Here is a 17,956-nt window from a genome sequence, read left to right as displayed (position 1 = left end):
ACTATCTACAAATCTGTTTGCTCTGTATAGGGGCTGTCCTTTGTGTGAAAGTGGGTAAATGTGACTGGCGGGCCAGAAAATTGACATTGCAGTCCGAGCTGTAGTTGATATTGCGGTCGGAGCTAAAATTGTTAGCAATGGTTGGTCCAACATCTGGATTATAAGGCCTACCTGGCATCATCTCATCCAGCCACAAATCCACCACCCTGTGCGCCCACATAATAGAGGGGTGCTCAAACATGTACTTCTGAAATTTCATATCGTAGTTCAACCACGCCCACCCTGTATACTGTTTGTGCGCTTTAGTGATTGTGTCTAAATATCTTATTAAATATGTACTCATGTCTGGCTCCTTTTCTATCACCACACTCAGATATGAAAAGCAGCCACCCAATTCGTAATAGACTTGCAAATCTTGTGCTTTCTCTTCCGCTCTTCAGCAATGTAATCTGTTGTCCCCATTGGCCCCCCCGTCTTCATTGTCACTAATCAGCAGGGAAAATGTGTCTATGAACTCCCTGTTCCATATTTTTTGCTTAATTCTCTGGGGCACGCCCCCCTTAAGTGTATGCACCCCACAAACTACATCCATCTTCCTAACCACTCGTTGAGATGCAGTGTCCATGGGCTGGATAGAGGGTTGAGCACTGTCTCCGGGGGCGGGGGAGACACCAGGCCACCCTGCAGTGGCCCCACTTGAATACTCGGCGCAACTGCAGGATGTACTAGGCTCCCCCCCAGTGAATCCCAGACACGATGTGGGCCTATCTCCCTGGCTAAATGACTCAATAGCGTTTTGAATCACTGTTGCTAGGGCAAGCTCCCCATCTACACCATCTGATATCCCAGCCGGTACTCCCGCTTGCTCTGACTTGAACCTGGCAAAGCAAGGGTGGTGCTGGGCTCAACGGAATCAGGTACAGTACAAGTGCTTGGCTCACCCAAACTTGGCGCCTCGCCCGAACTTGGCAGGGTGCTTGACTCCGTGGTTGACTCCCCCCTGTTTTTCCGCTCGCAAGGTGGAATTCTGGTTCGGCACTGTATTGTGCATGCGCTGTTTCATCTCACCAACTCTAAATCGTTGTATATTCTCCCGAAATTCTTGCATCAGTGCTTCCACCGCGCCATCCGTCGATATGGGTGCCCCTGTTCTCGGTGTAGTATTTTTTCTTGCCCGTGGGCTCGCTTTGGCCTCTCCCCCAAGACTGGCTGTGCAGGAGTCTTGGCACTCTTTTTTACTGAGGGTGCCTTGGCAACCCGATTCGCAGATTTCCTTGTCGGAGCCATCCTGCAAGCAGATACTATTGCTAAAGGAAAGAGATACAATAGCAACAGGATAGGAATATACTAGCAACATCTAATAAGTACGATTCATAACCAGTTCCGTCAGTGTGCATCTTAATTACATTCAAACCTGATCACCTTCCTGCATATCTCCGTGACTAATTAAAGTACTCAATTTTTTTTTTTTGCCCATACATTCAATTAAGCCTTTCCACTATCACAGCTAATTCTTTATGCTAAAATGCTTCCTTAATATGTGTTCATTCTAGCAACATATAATAAGTACGATTCATAACCTGTTCCATCTATGTGCATCTTAATTACCTTAAAACTGATGACCTTCTAGCATTTGGCCATGACTAATTAAAGTACTCAATTTTCTACACATACATTCCATTAAGCCTTTCCACTAGCATAGTTATTGCCATTCTAAACTCCAACACATTGGGACCATTTCCCTTTTAAAGATAGCCAGGAGTTGACTCACAGTCTCTGGAAGGTCATTACTTTAGTCGTACAGTTTCTTCCCTGTTCTATTGCCTGTATGTCCCTGGGCCCTCCTGACGTGGTCACATTTCGCTTAAAGACCGCGCCAGAGGACAAGGCCAAAAGAGGACTCCCAACAACCCCCCCAAAAGCAAACCCCCCACACAACACAACCAGACTGCACCTCCACTGCACATACATGCTGAGAGGAAATGCTGCATGAGAAAATCCGCTCCCAGGGAAGGCCCGCCGAAGCCCCCCCACGCCCCCCCCCCCCAGACCCAACCCTCGACGCCGTTCCAGGGCGAAACGCAGCTATCTCACAGCTCCGAAAACTATTTTTCCCCTTCCCATCTTGGTGCCCGCCACGTGTAGGCTGACTGCCCGAGCCCCCCGGTGCAATCACAGTACCTGCCTGATTGTTTTCTCCGGCTAGACACCCTTTTCTGCTGCACATTACTGCAGCACTTCGAAGACACCTCTCAGAAGGAAGGACACTCGGGGCGGACTCAAGTGACCGCATTCTTCCCCGTTTACCTACCTGGCGGACCTGTGTATTCTGCGACTGCACCGCTCAACTTGATATGTGAATCCGCACCGCCTCGCTGCTTAAAGGCACCTCTGCCACTGACCCAGGTCCTTCCTGGTCCTTAGCACACCCATCCCTGGTCCTTAGGCGCGCTGCCTCCAGGAGCATCGACGCTGCACCACCTGACGACGCTGCCACTGGCTCAGGTCCTTCCAGCAGTGGGGCTTCTAGCGGCGCGATAAGGCAGAGGTACTGCATTCAAGAAGAGGAGAGAAATAATGTGGTCAGCCCCAGCCAGTGAGAACCAACTCCGGTAAGAGAAGTTTGCTCTCCCCAGCGCACAGCAAAAGGAATGGCTGCGCCGGGAGAGTCCTTTTAAGTTTCCCGCTGCCCCTCCCCTCAGCCTATCCCTGCCTGGCCCTTTTTGTCCCATCCTGCCTCAGTCCCCTGGAGCCCCCCCCCCCCCCCCCACCTTATGTCTGTCCTCCGCTAATCGCTCCCAGGCTTCTTGACCTTGCATTTCTTAGCATTAAATTTTAGCTGCCAAATTTCAGACCATTCTTCAAGCTTCATTTTATTCACACCATCCTGGGTGTCTACTCTATTGCAGATTTTGGTATCATTCATAAAGTGGCAAATCTTACCTGACAGCCCTTCAGCAATATCGTTTATAAAAATGTTAAAAAGAATAGGGCCAAGAACAAAACCTTGAAGCACACCACTGGTAGCATTCCTTTCCGCAGAGCAATCTCCATTGATCACTGCTAGAGAATGACACGGGCGGATAGCTGCGGATAACCCGCCAAAACGGTGAGGAAAAACCTGTGTTCACCGTGGCTACGGGGACAAGGCCATTCACCGCCCCGTGGAGTGGTGAATGGCCTTATCCCCGCAGTTAAGGGAGGGAACGCGTGCGGTCACTTATTGCACTCCCTCCCTAATGCCCCCCTCCTTACTGCCACCGCTGAGTTAAAACAGCTCCCTTTCTCCCTCCCTGCCCCTTACCTTTGTGGGGCTGCGAGTCTAAATTCTTACAGCAGCCGGAGCATTGAAGCTGCGTGTGGCTGCCGTAAAGGTCATCTCTGACACAACCGGAAGTTGCAGCAGAGACTACCTTTACGGCAGCCATATGCAACTACAACGCTCTGGCTGCTGTAAGAATGCAGTTTAGACATCGCCGGCCACAGGTAAAGGGCAGGGAGGTTTGTCGGACCGGGTCTGTTGGGGGGGGGGTGATAGCGCCACGAAGGTAAGGGGCAGGGAGGAGGAAATGTGGGGTGGAGAGGAAAAGACGCTGAAGGGAAATGGGTAAAACAGAGTGGGGAGAAGGATGCTGAAACCACATGGGGAAGACAGAGGGGGGAGAAGGACGCTGAAAGCACATGGGGAAGACAGAGGGAGGGAGAAGGATGCTGAAAGGACATAGGGAAGACAGAGGGGGGGAGAAGGACACTGAAAGCACATGGGGAAGACAGAGGGGGGAGAAGGCCGCTGAAAGCACATGGGGAAGACAGAGGGGGGAGAAGACTGCTGAAAGCACATGGGGGAAGACAGAGGAGGGAGAAGGACGCTGAAAGGACATCGGGAAGACAGAGTGGGAGAAGACCCTGAAGGGAAATGGGGAAGAGAGAGTGGGGAGAAGATGCTGGCAGGGAAGAAGACAGAGATGCCAGACTATGGGGGGAGTGGAGGGAAGAAGATGGGTGCCAGACCAATTTGGAAGGGGGGGAGAAAGGGAGAGGCACAGTAACAAAGCAAATGGAAGATGCAGAGAGAAGACAGACAGTGGATGGAAGGAATTGAATGAGAAGATGAGGAAAGCAGAAACCAGACAACAAAGGTAGAAAAAAAAATTCTATTTATTTTCTTTTTCTTTTCTTCAGGATAAAGTAGTATATTAGTTGTGTTGATAAAAATTTATAAACAAAGCCCTGCCAGCTGAACATCTCTTTCTCCAGTTCAGCAGCCAAAACTTTGATTTATAAGGAAGGAATAAGCTAAATATTGCAGTACTGCGGCTTGTATGGATGTTGCGGGGATGGTGACGGGGCAGTGAATGGAATGGCGGTGACGGGGCGGTGAAGGGGACGGTGGGCCGGGGACGGTGCAGTGACGGGGACAGATTTTTTCCCCGTCTCATTCTTTAATCACTACCCTCTGTCGCCTTCTCTTCAACCAGTTCTTGACCCAGCCTGTCACTTTGGGACCCATCCCTAGGGCACTCGATTTATTTATTAGACGTCTGTGTGGAACACTGTCAAAGGTTTTCCTAAAATCTAAATACACCACATCTAGCACACTCCCTCTATCCAATTCTCTGGTCACTCAGCCAAAGAAATTGATCAGATTTGTCTGACAAGACCTATGTCTAGTGAATCCATATTCCCTCCGGTCCTGTAATCCACAGGATTCCAGAAACTTCACCATTCTCTGTTTTAAAGCATTTCCATTAATTTGCTTACCACAGAAGTCAGACTTACCAGCCTGTAATTTCCTACTTCTTCCTTACTTCCACTTTTGTGGAGACGGACCACATCTGCCCTTCTCTAATCCTCCAGAACCACTCCCGACTCTAGAGACTCATTGAAAAGGTCAGTCATCAGAGCCACCAAAACTTCCCTAAGTTCCTTCAGCACCCTCGGATGTATACTATCTGGCCTCATTGCTTTGCCTACTTTTATTATAGCTAGTTCCTCATGAACACAACTCTTTGAAAAATGATCAGAGTCTACCACTCCTCCATCCCTATTCACGTTTGTCTTCTATGGTCCTGCTCTCGGCGCTTCAACCATGAACACAGAGCAGAAATATTTGTTAAGCAATTCAGCCTTTTCTTTATCAGCTTCTACATATTTCTCTCCTTCATCTTTGAGTCTCACAATGCCACTTTTGCACTTCTTTCTACCACTGATATATCTTAAAAAGTCTTGTGTCCCTGTTTTACCGTGTCAGCTATTTTTTTTCTTTCATTTACATCTTTGCTTTCCTGACTACACAGCCAGCCTCTCTTAACTGTTCCAGATATTTTGCCTGACTTTCTCTTTCTGTGATCTTTTGTACTTTATGAAAGCTAACCTCTTATTCCTTACCTTCTCAGCTACCATTTTTGAGAACCAAAGCGGCCTTCTTTTCCTCTTACTTTTACTTACTTGCCTCATAAAAGGTTTGTTATTCTTACAATTACTCCTTTCAATTTTGCCCAGTGCATTTCCACTCCTTCCAGACAATTCCTTGACGTAATCCCCCATCCGAACAAAGTTAGTTTTTTTAAAAGTCTAGAGCCTTTGCTTTTGAATGAGCCCTCTCTATACCCATCTTAATATTAAACCGTACTATGCAGTGATCACTGGATGCCAAAGCAATGGCCAATCAGGGGCTTCCTTAGGCTCAACGCTAAGCAAGTCCCTGATTGGATCAGGCGCCACAGGGGCAGAGCCTAAGGCCTGCATTGCAGCACAGGAGGCCTACAGTGCAGAAGGGACTAAATAATCCTCCTGCTCCCAGCTTTTTGAGCAGAGGAGGGGGTTAGGGAGTGAGGGTCTGGGGTCAGTGGCAGGAGGGAGTGGGCTGGGTTTTTCGGGGATAAGAAAGGTATTTGCCAGCAGGAGGGAGTCAGCATCCCTTCTGCCATTTTGGGGTGGTTTTTTTTTTTTTTTTGGGGGGGGGGTTTGTCAGAAAGCCGGGCGATGGTAGGATGGAGTGGGCTTCCCTCCTGACTTTTTCTTCAAGCTAAGCAATTGTTAGTGAATCAATCACTTGGCTATTTTGCATTGGGTTTTGCTCATTTTCATGGGTAGATTGGATCGGATGGGAGATTGATAGGAAAACAGTTTAGTGAATCGGGTTGGGGTCGGGGAACTATCGCAAGCCAGTAAAACTGGTTTTGCGATCGTCGTTACGGGATCGTAAGGTTTAGTGCATCTAGGCCTAAGTAACGTACAAGGATAAATAGGACAGCAAAACGGTTAGGAATAGAACAATAGGAAATGGGAGTCCTGTCTGAGGTAGTCCATTAGAAAAAAAAGTTTCATATTTCAAAGGCGTCTTTGAATAGAAAATACTTCAGTTTTGACTTGAAACGTTCGAGTAGAGGTTCTTCTCTTATGTAGATTGGGATAGAGTTCCAGAGTGAAGGGGCAGTTACAGAGAATATAGAAGATTGGATAGAATCATAATTTATTTGGCATAATGATGGAATCATTAATAGTTTTTGAGATTGCAACCAAAGTGATCTTAAGGGAGTATAAGGGATCAGAAGTCTATTAATGAATTCTTGGCCATTGATTGCTAAAGACTTAAAAGTGAGTAATAGTATTTTATAGGTGATTCTTTAGGAGATTGGAAGCCAGTGTGCTTTGAGCAGTAATGGTGTCACATGGTCGTATTTTTTTGCTTTCATTATGAGTTTAATTGCTCTTTTTTCTATAATTTGGAGTCTCCTTAATTCCTTCTGTGTAATTCCTATGTATAGCGAATTGCAATAGTCCAGTTTTGCAATGATCAGAGAGTGTATTAGTATACTGTATTGAGAGATGAGGGTTCTAGAAAGCTTGTTAGAAAACGGATAATTCGTAATGTATGAAAACATTGTTGGACTGTGGCGATAATTTGTCGATTGTAAGATAGTTTACTATCCAGAATTATGCCTAAGATTTTTATGGAAGACGCTGTTTGTATTTGAGAGTAATTGGTGTAGTTAAAGTCTGACCTTCCTTATAAGGAAAGTATGTTTTTTGTTTTATTAATATTAAATGTCAACATATTGTTATTTAACCATTCACTTATTTGTTCTAATTTTTGATTAATATTTTAATGTCAGTAGGATTGTTTGGGTCTACTAGATAGGTGAGTTGTATGTCATCTGCATATGCATAAGTTGTGAAGCCAATTGATTGTCCAAGGATCAGTAGTGGTGCCATGAAAATGTTAAATAGGAGTGGTAAGAGTATGGATCCTTGAGGGATCCCATTATCACTGGAAAAAGTGTTGGATGAAATGTTGTCCATAACAACTTTTGAAAAGCAAGCTGTGAAGTAGGAATGGAACCAATCAAGTATCTGATCTGAAATCCCGATCAATCCTAATCTTTAAAGCAGAAGGTTCTGGTCAATAGGATTGAATGCGGATGAGAGGTCCAATGAGATTAGAATAACTGATTTTCGTTGGTCTAGGTGGTATAAAATTGTCGTCGTGAGTCCTATTAGAGAGTGTTCTGTAGAGTGATGATGTCTAAATTCAGTTTGGTTCAGGTGTAAGACATTTCATTTTTTTTCAACGAATTCGGAGACCTGATTTAAAATTATTTTTTCTGTTAATTTTGCTTGGAAGGGTAGGTTTGCAATTAGTTGGTAATTGGATTTGCCTGTTATTTTTTTCTTTAAAGTCCTTGATTTTTGGATGAATTGTTGCATGTTTCCAATCTCTAGGCAGTGTACTTGAGGTAAGGCTTGTGGTAATCATTGTGTGAATCCATACCCATACAATCTCTGGATTCCTAAGATCAGATAAATCTACTACCTTTCAGCACTTTTTCTAATTTTAAACCTCCCTCACTACCAGAGCTTCTCAAAGTCTTCCAATCAATACCCGCTCCTAATAACCCATCAGAAAGCATCCCTCCCTCAATTCTAAAAAAATTATTTCCTATCTTCGGTCCATTCATACTGGAAATAATAACAAAAAGTCTCACTTCTAATCTTGTTCTAAAAGCCTGGAAATATGCTCTAATCTTTCCAAAACTAAAAAACCAAAATCTAGACAACACTCAGCCAGCAAACCATTGCTAACCTTCCTTTCCTCTCTAAATTAACGGGAAAAATCATACTTAATCAGCTCACAGAATTTCTTGATAAAACCAACACACTACATCCGTACCAAACAGGCTTCCACTCCAACTACTCCACTGAATTATTTCTACTAGGCCTCTACTATACACTATTTCCATGATCACCAAAAATCTGTTCTTCTTATCTCTCTAGACTTGTCAGCAGCCTTTGACACTGTTGACCACCACCTCCTTATCGACCGTCTCAGAAACTGGTATCAGGTTCAGCCCTTTCATGGTTTACTTCTTATTTCAAAGATCGTAATTTCAAAGTTTACTCAAAAGAGAAAATTTCATCTCCCATTATTCAAAGTTTCGGCGTTCCTCAAGACTCTATTATTTCTCCTTTACTATTCAATATTTTTCTTTCTCCTCTTCTCACTTTAGCTCAGTCCATTGGCTTTACTATCGTTGCTTATGCAGATGACATTCGTCTCCTTCACCCTATTGATTCTTTAAATATTAGCAAAATACGAGAAATTAACACCAAACTAGATAAAATCAGTGACTGGCTTCACATAAACAGACTCTCCTTTAACATCAATAAATCCTGTGGTATATTCTTCCCAAAGAGAAATAATAAATGGACAAATCTCTATTAAATCGTGTCTGATAAAAATGGAATCAAAAATAAAATTGCTCGGAGTTATTCTAGACAAAGATTTAACTTTTCACAACCAGATAAGCTCTGTTGTAAAAGCCTGTTTCCACAAACTTCGGCTCATCCGTTCCCTAAACTCAGTCCTCGAAACTGATGCAATTACAGCCCTCATTCACTCACTGGTCATTTCTCATTTAGATTACTGTAACTCTCTATATAACGGAATCACTCAAAAAGAATTACATTGTCTGCAGCTCATTCAAAACACGGCAATTAAACTTATCTATAAAGTAGGAAAATACGATCATGTCACTCCTCTTCTGCAAGAAGCTCACTGGCTACCCATTACGCACCGTATCATCTATAAAACATTAATGCTGGTCTTCAAAATCAAACTTTCACGTCTTCCATTTTTCCTCGATGAACTCATAATCCCTTTCTGCTCTTTCAGGACTCTTAAATCAGCTGATCAGAATCTACTGACCATACCTTCCATTAAAGAATTATATTACACTAGGAAAACTAATTTCTCCGTTGTAGCTCCTACTTTATGGAACGCCATGCCACTTCAACTCTGTCTTGAAAATTCTCTAGACAAATTCAGGATTAAGCTAAAAATGTTTTTATTCAAAGACGCATACCATAGCTTTTAAATATTTCTTCTCCAACAGCCAGCAAATTGAATACGAACCGCTTTTAAGAAGCGATCCCCTCCCCTGATGTTATACCCTCTCCCCATCTTCCCTCCCTTTTAAATTGTTTTCTTTTTACCGATGTATTTATCAACTTTCCTTTTCCCTTTCTTCCTCAAGCTCACGTTTGTGCAATTAATGTTTACACTTCCCCCCCCCCCCCCCCCGGTTTTTTAAAATAATAATTTACTTTTAATCTTTCATTTTTAACATTGTAAACCAGCCAGGTGTCCGTCGATGGTCGGTATATTAAAACCTAATAAACTTGAATGAGAGAGCCAAATATAGGGAAGTATCTTTTTAATATGAATGGGGGAATAATATCGGATTTTGAGCCCTTGGGGTTCAGAGATTGGATTGTGCGTTTGATATCTGCTAGTGTGGGAATTGAAAAGCGAGAACATTTTGAGAATGGTAATTTAGTGAATTTGTGGGATGAGGAGCTGGCTTTGTTAGGGGTGTTAAGTATTGGTTGATTTCTTATGTTTTTTACTTTGTCAATTAAGTGTTCTGCTAGTTCTTGAGCAGTTGTTTGTTTGTCTAATGAAGGGCACACACATAGTATAGCCACTACCTAAAGATTTAAAGTGACAGTTCATTTGTTAATGTACCTATTGGGTTCCATGGATGACGACACCCGCATGTAAGAATATATGCTTGCTGTCCTCGCAGAACATCTGCTACAGGTAACATCTTTGGACTTTTTAAAATATATTGTAACCATATATTTTCAAGAATACCTCTTACAATTTATATCCTCCAGATAATAATGTTGTAAAGTTGCATCACTTTACATTAGTAAATGGCTTATAAAGTCTTTAAACGTTTGTTTTAACAGTGCTTTTCCCAAGATGCTGCTGGAAACTTATGCATTCAGTTTCTGGGAACAGTGGTGAGTATTGAGGAATATTTTTATGTTGTATTGAGATTCAATCTAACAAGAAACAGTACTTGTTTTCATCCTTTAAAAATTCTGTGGGGATGGCACCATTCCACAAAAGTAGTGCACAGTGGCAGAACTGAAAGAACATGCTCCTGTCACTATGTAAAAAATTATTTTGTAGAGGAGGTGGCTGGTTGAATGGGACTGATGCTGTTGTAGGGACTGGAACGGCACAAAAGTTAATACTGCTGCTGAAAGAAAACTTGGGAAGTCATGAACTAAAAATTAGTTCATGTAGAAATGGGCTGATTCAGGGGACTGGGACTGGAAGAGTGTATGTGTCAAAATGAACTGTCAAACAAAAAACAGCACTTGTAATATTGTAAATTATTCATAATGGAAAAAAATTTGATCATGTAACTCCCTTTTTCATTGACTCACATTGGCTTCCCATTAATCAACGTATAACCTATAAAATTTTACTTTTAGTATTTAAAACACTATCTACCAATGAACCTCAATTTATAGATCGGTTGCTAATCCCAAATAATACGACACGTTCTCTCCGATCCACAACTCAGGGGTTGCTAATGGTTCATTCTTTGAAAATTATTGGAACCAGACGTCACGAAATATATTCAGTGATGGCCCCTCAAACCTGGAACGCCCTGCCTTTATATATAAGAGAAGCTAAAGATCTCAGCAGATTCAAAAATTATTTAAAAACTTTTCTTTTTAGAGATGTATTTAATCTTTAAATAATCCATTTTTAATAATCTTAATCCCGCTCCTGATGTTCTTTCCTTATTTGGCTTTTTCCTTTCTTTTTAATTATGAAAAATATTAATTTTGTAACTGTCTCCCTTTCTTTCTTCTTTTCCCCTATGTATCCGAGTCTGTCTGTTTTGTCAGTCTGTTTTTAACCCCTTTTAATGCTGTACATTGAACTCTAGATCTATTTTACATTTTACTGTTACTCGCTTAGTATGTAATAAGCGATTCATCAAATTTAAATAAAACTTGAAACTTGAAACTCTACTGTATTCAATAGATTAAAAGGTTTTTTTTAAGTCTTCAGAATATGCTGACCGCCAGCCAATTAATTTTTAGGCTCAGATGCTCAAAGCGACAAATTCATTCTCATCAGACTTGTTTTTGTGCATTGTGTTCACTATATGTGCTACATATTTTCACTATCAAATAAATAACTTGTAAATATTATTTAAAAAAGAGAGAGAAACTTTGTACTTAGCTACATGCGTTAGCTCTGCATGAGCAGTATAGTACAATAGTTCTTCTTAGATGTCGGGTAGGGGCCTGTCAGCTCCGACATGTTTCATCCAAAGGCTTTCTCAAGAAGAAGTCCCCCCTTCAGTATTGCTCTGCAGCATCCCAACTTTTTGTCTTTAGTAGAAAGCGAAAAAATGTACGAGGCTTAATATTGGTACTCAAAATCAGCTGATGCTTAGAGGACTGGGAGTGGGCTAATGTGGAGACTGGAAATGAAGGTTTCTGATACTGGAAGCTCTGGGACTAGAGGAGCCAGACATTCAAAGGGATTTAATGAGGGTAGTGGAAATGAAATGAGCTAATGTCAGATTAATCTTCGGACTAAAGAAATTCGATCATGTATCACCCTACTACTGGCAGTTACATTGGCTACCGATGGAAGCACGCATAAAGTTTAAATTCGCCTGCTTCTGCTTTAAAGCGCTAAACGGACTTGCCCCTAAATACATAATTGACCTTTTCTCCTTCTCTGCCAACAGACACAAGAGAAGCTCTCATTCCTATTTCATTCCCCCCCACCCCAGTTAGAGGTTGTAAATTGAAAAAACACCATGAACACCTTCTTTCACATCAAGCAGCATTGTGGGGTAAAGATCTAGATCAACTGCTTTCGCCCACTACTTATGAGGAATTCAGAAAACGTCTAAAAACTCAACTGTTCCTAAAGTATCTAGACAACTGATCCACTCATCTTCTTTCTCCTCCATAGTGATTCCTCTGTTCTATTAATCTCTTTCTCCTCAACAATGCATTTCCGGTCCTATTAACTCTCCTCTTCCTCCCTCTTAAATTCAATCAGTTTGTACCTCGCTTAATCTATTGTAAACCGCTTAGAACTTAACGGTATTGCAGTATATAAACTGTTATTATTATTATTAATGTGTGCGTGGGGGGTGGCTGGTACTGGAAGGGGATCGATACTTTCAAGGAGAGAAAGGGACAGATATTGGAGGAGAAGCAAAGGTGAAACATTTGAAATGATGCTGGGCATGGAAGAGGAAAAGCAGGGTTATATATTTGAGAAAGAAGAGGATGAGGATGTTGGAAGGCAGGCACTTTGGTCCTTAGGGATGTAGGAAAGCAAGGACTCAGAGTTAGATCAAGGCTTAAAGGAGCTTATGCTGAAAGCTTTGCATTAGAGCCAGCTTGGCACACAACTCTCCTAAAAAACTACTGCTCCAAAAGCTCCATGGCATGTTTTCAACAATGAACATGCAGTAAAACCACAGCATTACTCTACAGTTCATAACAAAATGTGCCTGAGCTGTGACTGGCTTGGGAGGCAACAGGAAGAATCACATTTAAAAAAAATGCCAGGGCCATCTGCACTGTACAATGCTTCCTGGATATCAAGATATAGAGCTGGTACCGCCTGACCTCTCGGACTCAGGTAGAGATTCCATATACTTTATCGTGCCAAAAAAGGCTCCGATGATTGGAGGTCTATTCTGGATCTTCAGCACATAAATGTGGCTCTCAGGATTCCACGTTTCTTTATAGAGACCATGCGCTCTGCAATTGCAGCAGTGGACCCAGGAGAATACCTCACCTCTCTGGATCTCACAGAAGCTTACTTGCACATTCCAATATTGCTAGCCCACCACAAATACTTATGGTTTAATGTTTTGGAAAATTATTACCAGTTCTCGACTCTGCCATTTGGGTTGGCCATGGCTTCCCGGACCTTCACCAAGGTGATGGTGGTCGTGGCAGCTTATTTACGGAAAATGGGTCTGAAAGTACATCCTTACTTTGATGACTGGCTCATCAGAGCTCCCTCATTGGCCGAGGGTCAACACACTGTGGATCAGGTGATCCAAGTTCTGGAGGACCTTGGTTGGATTGTGAACTATAGAAAGAGCTGTCTGACTCCCATGCAGTCTCTAGAATATCTGGGTGTTCTGTTCAACACGGTAGCAGGCATGTCTCTTCCAGAGGCATGAAGACAGAAGCTATGTTCTCAAATGTCTTCTCTTCTGGAGAAGCCAGCTCTGTTGGCATGAGACTAACTGCAGGTCCTAGGGTCCATTGCAGCCACGCTGGATGTGGTCCCTTGTGTGAGGGCACGCATGTGTCCTCTCCAGCATGCCTTACTCACTGGGCTCTGCACAAAGATGCATTACAGACCTGTCTTCCCTGGACTCTGGAGGCTCAGGCCAGCATGTCTTGATGGCTTCTCTCTCAGATGCTCTGTAGGGGTGTGACACTGCGGATTGTCTCCTGGGTCATGGTGATGACAAGATTCCAGCCTTCTGGGCTAGAGAGCCCACTGCAATCATCATCCTATTCAGGGGTCTTGGACTCATTTCCAGAGGAAATGGTTGATCAACCAGCTGGAGCCGAGGACCATGCGGCTGGCTCTGGTGCGTTTCCCAGAAGATTCTGGAGGGCCAAGCAGTCAGAGTCTTCTCCAACAATGTGATGGCAGTAGCCTTTGTGTATCACCAGGGAGGGACCAAAAACACCTCTCTGGCTCAAGGAGGCCCGCCTTCTCTTTCTGTGGACAGAATGTCATCTCCAGGCGCTTTCAGCAGCACACGTGATAGGAAAGTTCTTCGAGTTGCTGACTGGACTGGATGTACTACTTTTGGCCTCTGAGATGACCTGTTTGTTAATTGAGTCAGCATATATGGACTGTTTGTATGTATTGCTGGGTTTTTTTTATTATTAGTGTTGTTTTATTATTATTATTAGGGTTGAACATTTAACTTGTTTTTAACATGATTAAGGTGTTAAAAATGTAACTTGAATTAATAATTTTAACATGTAGTGTTCTCCCCAGAAATTTTTCCAGCTGGGTGGCATGAAGAAGTAGCCGGCTGGGGTGTGATGGGGAAATTTGGTGGTAAGGAAAATTAAGGGCTCCTTTTACTAAGCTGCATTAGCATTTTTAGCGCATGCAGAATTGCTAAAACTAACGCCAGCTCAATGCTGGCGTTAGCGTCTAGCATGTGCGGCAATTCTGCGCAAGCTAAACGCGCGGTAAAACCGCTATCACAGCTTAGTAAAAGGAGCCCTAAATGTGTACTATTTATATTAGTTAATTATTATTAGTTATTTTCCAATGCTCAATATGGCAGCCTTTCTTAAGGTTTGACACTTGTTCTATAATATTTTTATTAAATTTAAGAAGTATCCAATTCTAGAAGTGAATAATTAGATATTTGCCCTCTTTCAAATGGTATAGAGCAGCCTCTCTCAAACGTTTTTTAACTCCGGCACACTAAACGGAGCAAATGTTTTTTGTGGCACACTAAATGCAGCAAATGTTTATCATGGCTGGAAAAAATTTCTGGGGAGAACACTGTTGCCTTTAGTTTTCAAGGTCCAATCACGTCAAAGAATGATGCTTATCTGGGCAGTTGTATAATAAAAAGAATGGATAAGATAACATGAGAAGTGAAATTGTCATGAATCAGAGGGATACATGCCCTGTAGGCCCTAAAAGCAGACTTGTGGATTAGATATAAACTATGAAGGCAGTGGCGTACCTAGCATATGTGACACCTGAGGCCCATCATTTTTTGACACCCCTCCCCATCTGTATGAAAAACATGATTTTTAGTAACAATCCATACATCACACAAGAGTGTATTGCAGTGAGCAGTACATCAATACACCCATTGTAAAACTAAACAAGCCAGACTAGTACAGATCAATCCTACACAGTCAATCCTAACTGAAAACCATGTCTTTTGAACACAGAAAACACCTTTGCCTAGTATGGAATATGTAATCACAAACTAATCCCTCTCCCTTTTACAAAACTGTAATGTGGTTTTTAGCCATGGTGGTAACAGCTCAGACTCTCATAGAATTCTGAGCAATTACCACCATGGCTGGTGCTAAAAAAAAGCTCTACGGTTTTGTAAAAGGGGGGATAAAATAGAAAAATGTAGACAAAGGTTAAATTGAACCACCAAGAAGCTGGACTCTGCATACAATGCAACACCACAGAAACAGCGATGCATCTCCCCTAAAGCAAAAAAAAAAAATAAATATAATTTTTTCTACATTGTCTTCTCTGGTTTCTGCTTTCCTCATAGTCTTGTCACTCTCTTCCTTTCATCCATTGTCTACCCTCTCTCTGCCCCTTCTATATGGCATCTTCTCTCCTTGTATTCCCCTTCCATCTCTCCCTTCACCCCTATTAGTCTGGCATCCATCTTCTTCCCTTCCCTCCTTCAATGGTCTGGCATCTCTCTCCTCTTCTTCTCTTCCCTCTCCCACACCCCCATGGTCTGGCATTTCACTCTCTCCTTTCCCTACACACCAATTCCATCAGCATCTGCCCCCTTTCTCTCCCTCCACCACCCTTCCATACCATCCTGACCCCCTTTTTCTCCCTCCACCACTCTTCTATGCTCCTCTCTCCCTCCAAACCAGCAAGGTCCCATATTGACTGCTTCTGTTGCCTCTGCCTCTGGAAGTGACGTTGGAGGGGGTGGGCCAGCAGACGCAGGGAGTTTCAGCAAGGTTCCACAATGACTGCAGCTGCTAGTCCACGCCTTCCAACGTCACTTACGTCTTCCGGAGGCAGAGGCGGCAAATGCAGTCATCGCGGGACCTTCCTGCACTTCAGGGCGGCTGCTGACTCTGCTTCGGAATAAGTACAGCAGCCGCGCTGAGGTGCAGGTGCCATTTAGAGCAGCTCGGAAGGTTCTGGATCCAGCCGGCTGTGTACCCCCCTAGGGCTGGCACCTGGGGCGGTCTGCCACTTTATGAGGGGACAAAAAATAATAAAAAGAATGGATAACTTGACCGATTTAGACATGTCATATAATTATAACCACAAAAATATGTCATAAAATGTAATTCTAAACTCAAGACTCCAGACGAAAAACAGACTATAGAAAGGAAACCAGGATCCAAGATGGCTGCTACTGTCTGATGCTGGAAGGACGCCTGAGAGTGACTTCCTTACCTTTTGAAAAATGCCGAAAAGAAGGGGTAAGAGTGTTGGTAGTGCCTCCCAGCGCTCAGGACCCACCGTTTCCACAATCGAAGATATCTTTAGACACCTTCAAAACGAGCAAGCCGGTTCGGGGAATTGCCCGCTGGAAGCGTCGGCAGAGAGGAGTGCTTCGACGATATCCCACGGGCTAGACGTGACACTGAGCCCCGACGTCAGGACGCCTCCCCTCCAGCCGTTGCCGCTAGGAGCTAGCTCACCGCGAGAGGAGAGCACGTCAGAAGAGACAGTGTTCTCCTCTCGAGAGGCCAGTATGTCGGATGGCTTGCTGCAGGAGACAACTCAGAGGGACTCGCTCCCTCTGGAGAAACCAGCGACTGGGACAACTCGTGCTATGGAGGAACAGGGCACTGAAGAGGTAGACCAGACATCTGAACTATCTTTAACTACACTAACAATTCCTTTTGTTCCTGTAAAGCCCCCAGAAGTCACTTTAGACTCGCTCTGGGAGTTAGTTGTGGCTTTGGGTAATTCTCTGACTCCTCAAATTAAAAATTTGGATAAAGAACTTAAAAACCAGAAAGAAGTTATTAAGAATTTGAAAGACGATATAGAAATATTGAAATTTGATACCCAAGAAGATAAGAAGGACATAAAAATGATAAAAAGTAATCATGCCTTATTGGTAAAAGATAACTTGATAATGAGGAGAAAATTGGAAGTACTTGAAAACAATTCCCGGATTAATAATTTACGTCTAATTAATTTTCCAAAGGTCTCATCAATTTCCCCAAGAGACATGATAAAGCGTTACTTTCTGGAAATACTTAAAATTCCTGAGAACTCATTACCACCATTGACAAGAGTATATTATTTACCTATAAAGACTCAGGATGTTCAGAAGAAAGATGTAATTGGAAAATCCCAGGAAAGTTCTCTGGATGTTTCCGCTTTATTAGAACAGTCGGACAGGGAAGTGGCTATTTCAGCCACTCTCTTGCTGACTGTAGTTCTGGCTCCAGATAAAGACTGGATCCTTAAACTTTTCTTTAAAAATAGAACCAGAGACTTCCTGGGCTTCCATATTCAAAATTTTCCGGATGTCTCTAGAGAGACTCAAAAGAGAAGAAGGGAATTTCTAATGTTGAAACCTGGTGTGACCCAGATTGGGGGTTTATTTTTCCTTAGATATCCTTGTAAATGTGTAGTACTTTGAAATATGTGTTTTTTGAACCAGCTCATTTGACAGTCTTCCTCTCCACGAAGCGCCTTGGGAATGAAGAAAAATCAGAGTCCAAGGAATAATTAGCTCCTTTTCAGTATCAGATAATGTGATTTCGTTTGGTTGTTATTTTATACCTTTAAATCACTCCGTTTCTTAAGTCTTGGATCCTAATTTTGAGGACTAGTGTGTGATTAAGTTGAGAATTATTTTCTTTTTTTAAATAGAAAGTA

At 42.8% G+C, this 17,956-nt stretch overlaps 1 protein-coding gene across 1 annotated transcript in view; it reads left to right on the top strand.

Moving 5' to 3' along the window:
* Positions 1 to 17,956, top strand: part of PCCA (propionyl-CoA carboxylase subunit alpha) — a 937,632-nt gene that overhangs the window by 691,736 nt on the left and 227,940 nt on the right. The window contains exon 21 of the mRNA XM_033947881.1: positions 10,255 to 10,308. Coding sequence (XP_033803772.1) covers positions 10,255 to 10,308 — 54 coding nt within the window. The remainder of the gene's footprint in view (positions 1 to 10,254; positions 10,309 to 17,956) is intronic.

This window comes from Geotrypetes seraphini, chromosome 6 (genome assembly GCF_902459505.1).
Source record: "Geotrypetes seraphini chromosome 6, aGeoSer1.1, whole genome shotgun sequence".
In the NCBI taxonomy this organism is placed as follows: Eukaryota; Metazoa; Chordata; class Amphibia; order Gymnophiona; family Dermophiidae; genus Geotrypetes; species Geotrypetes seraphini.
This window is presented reverse-complemented; position numbering and strand designations above follow the sequence as displayed.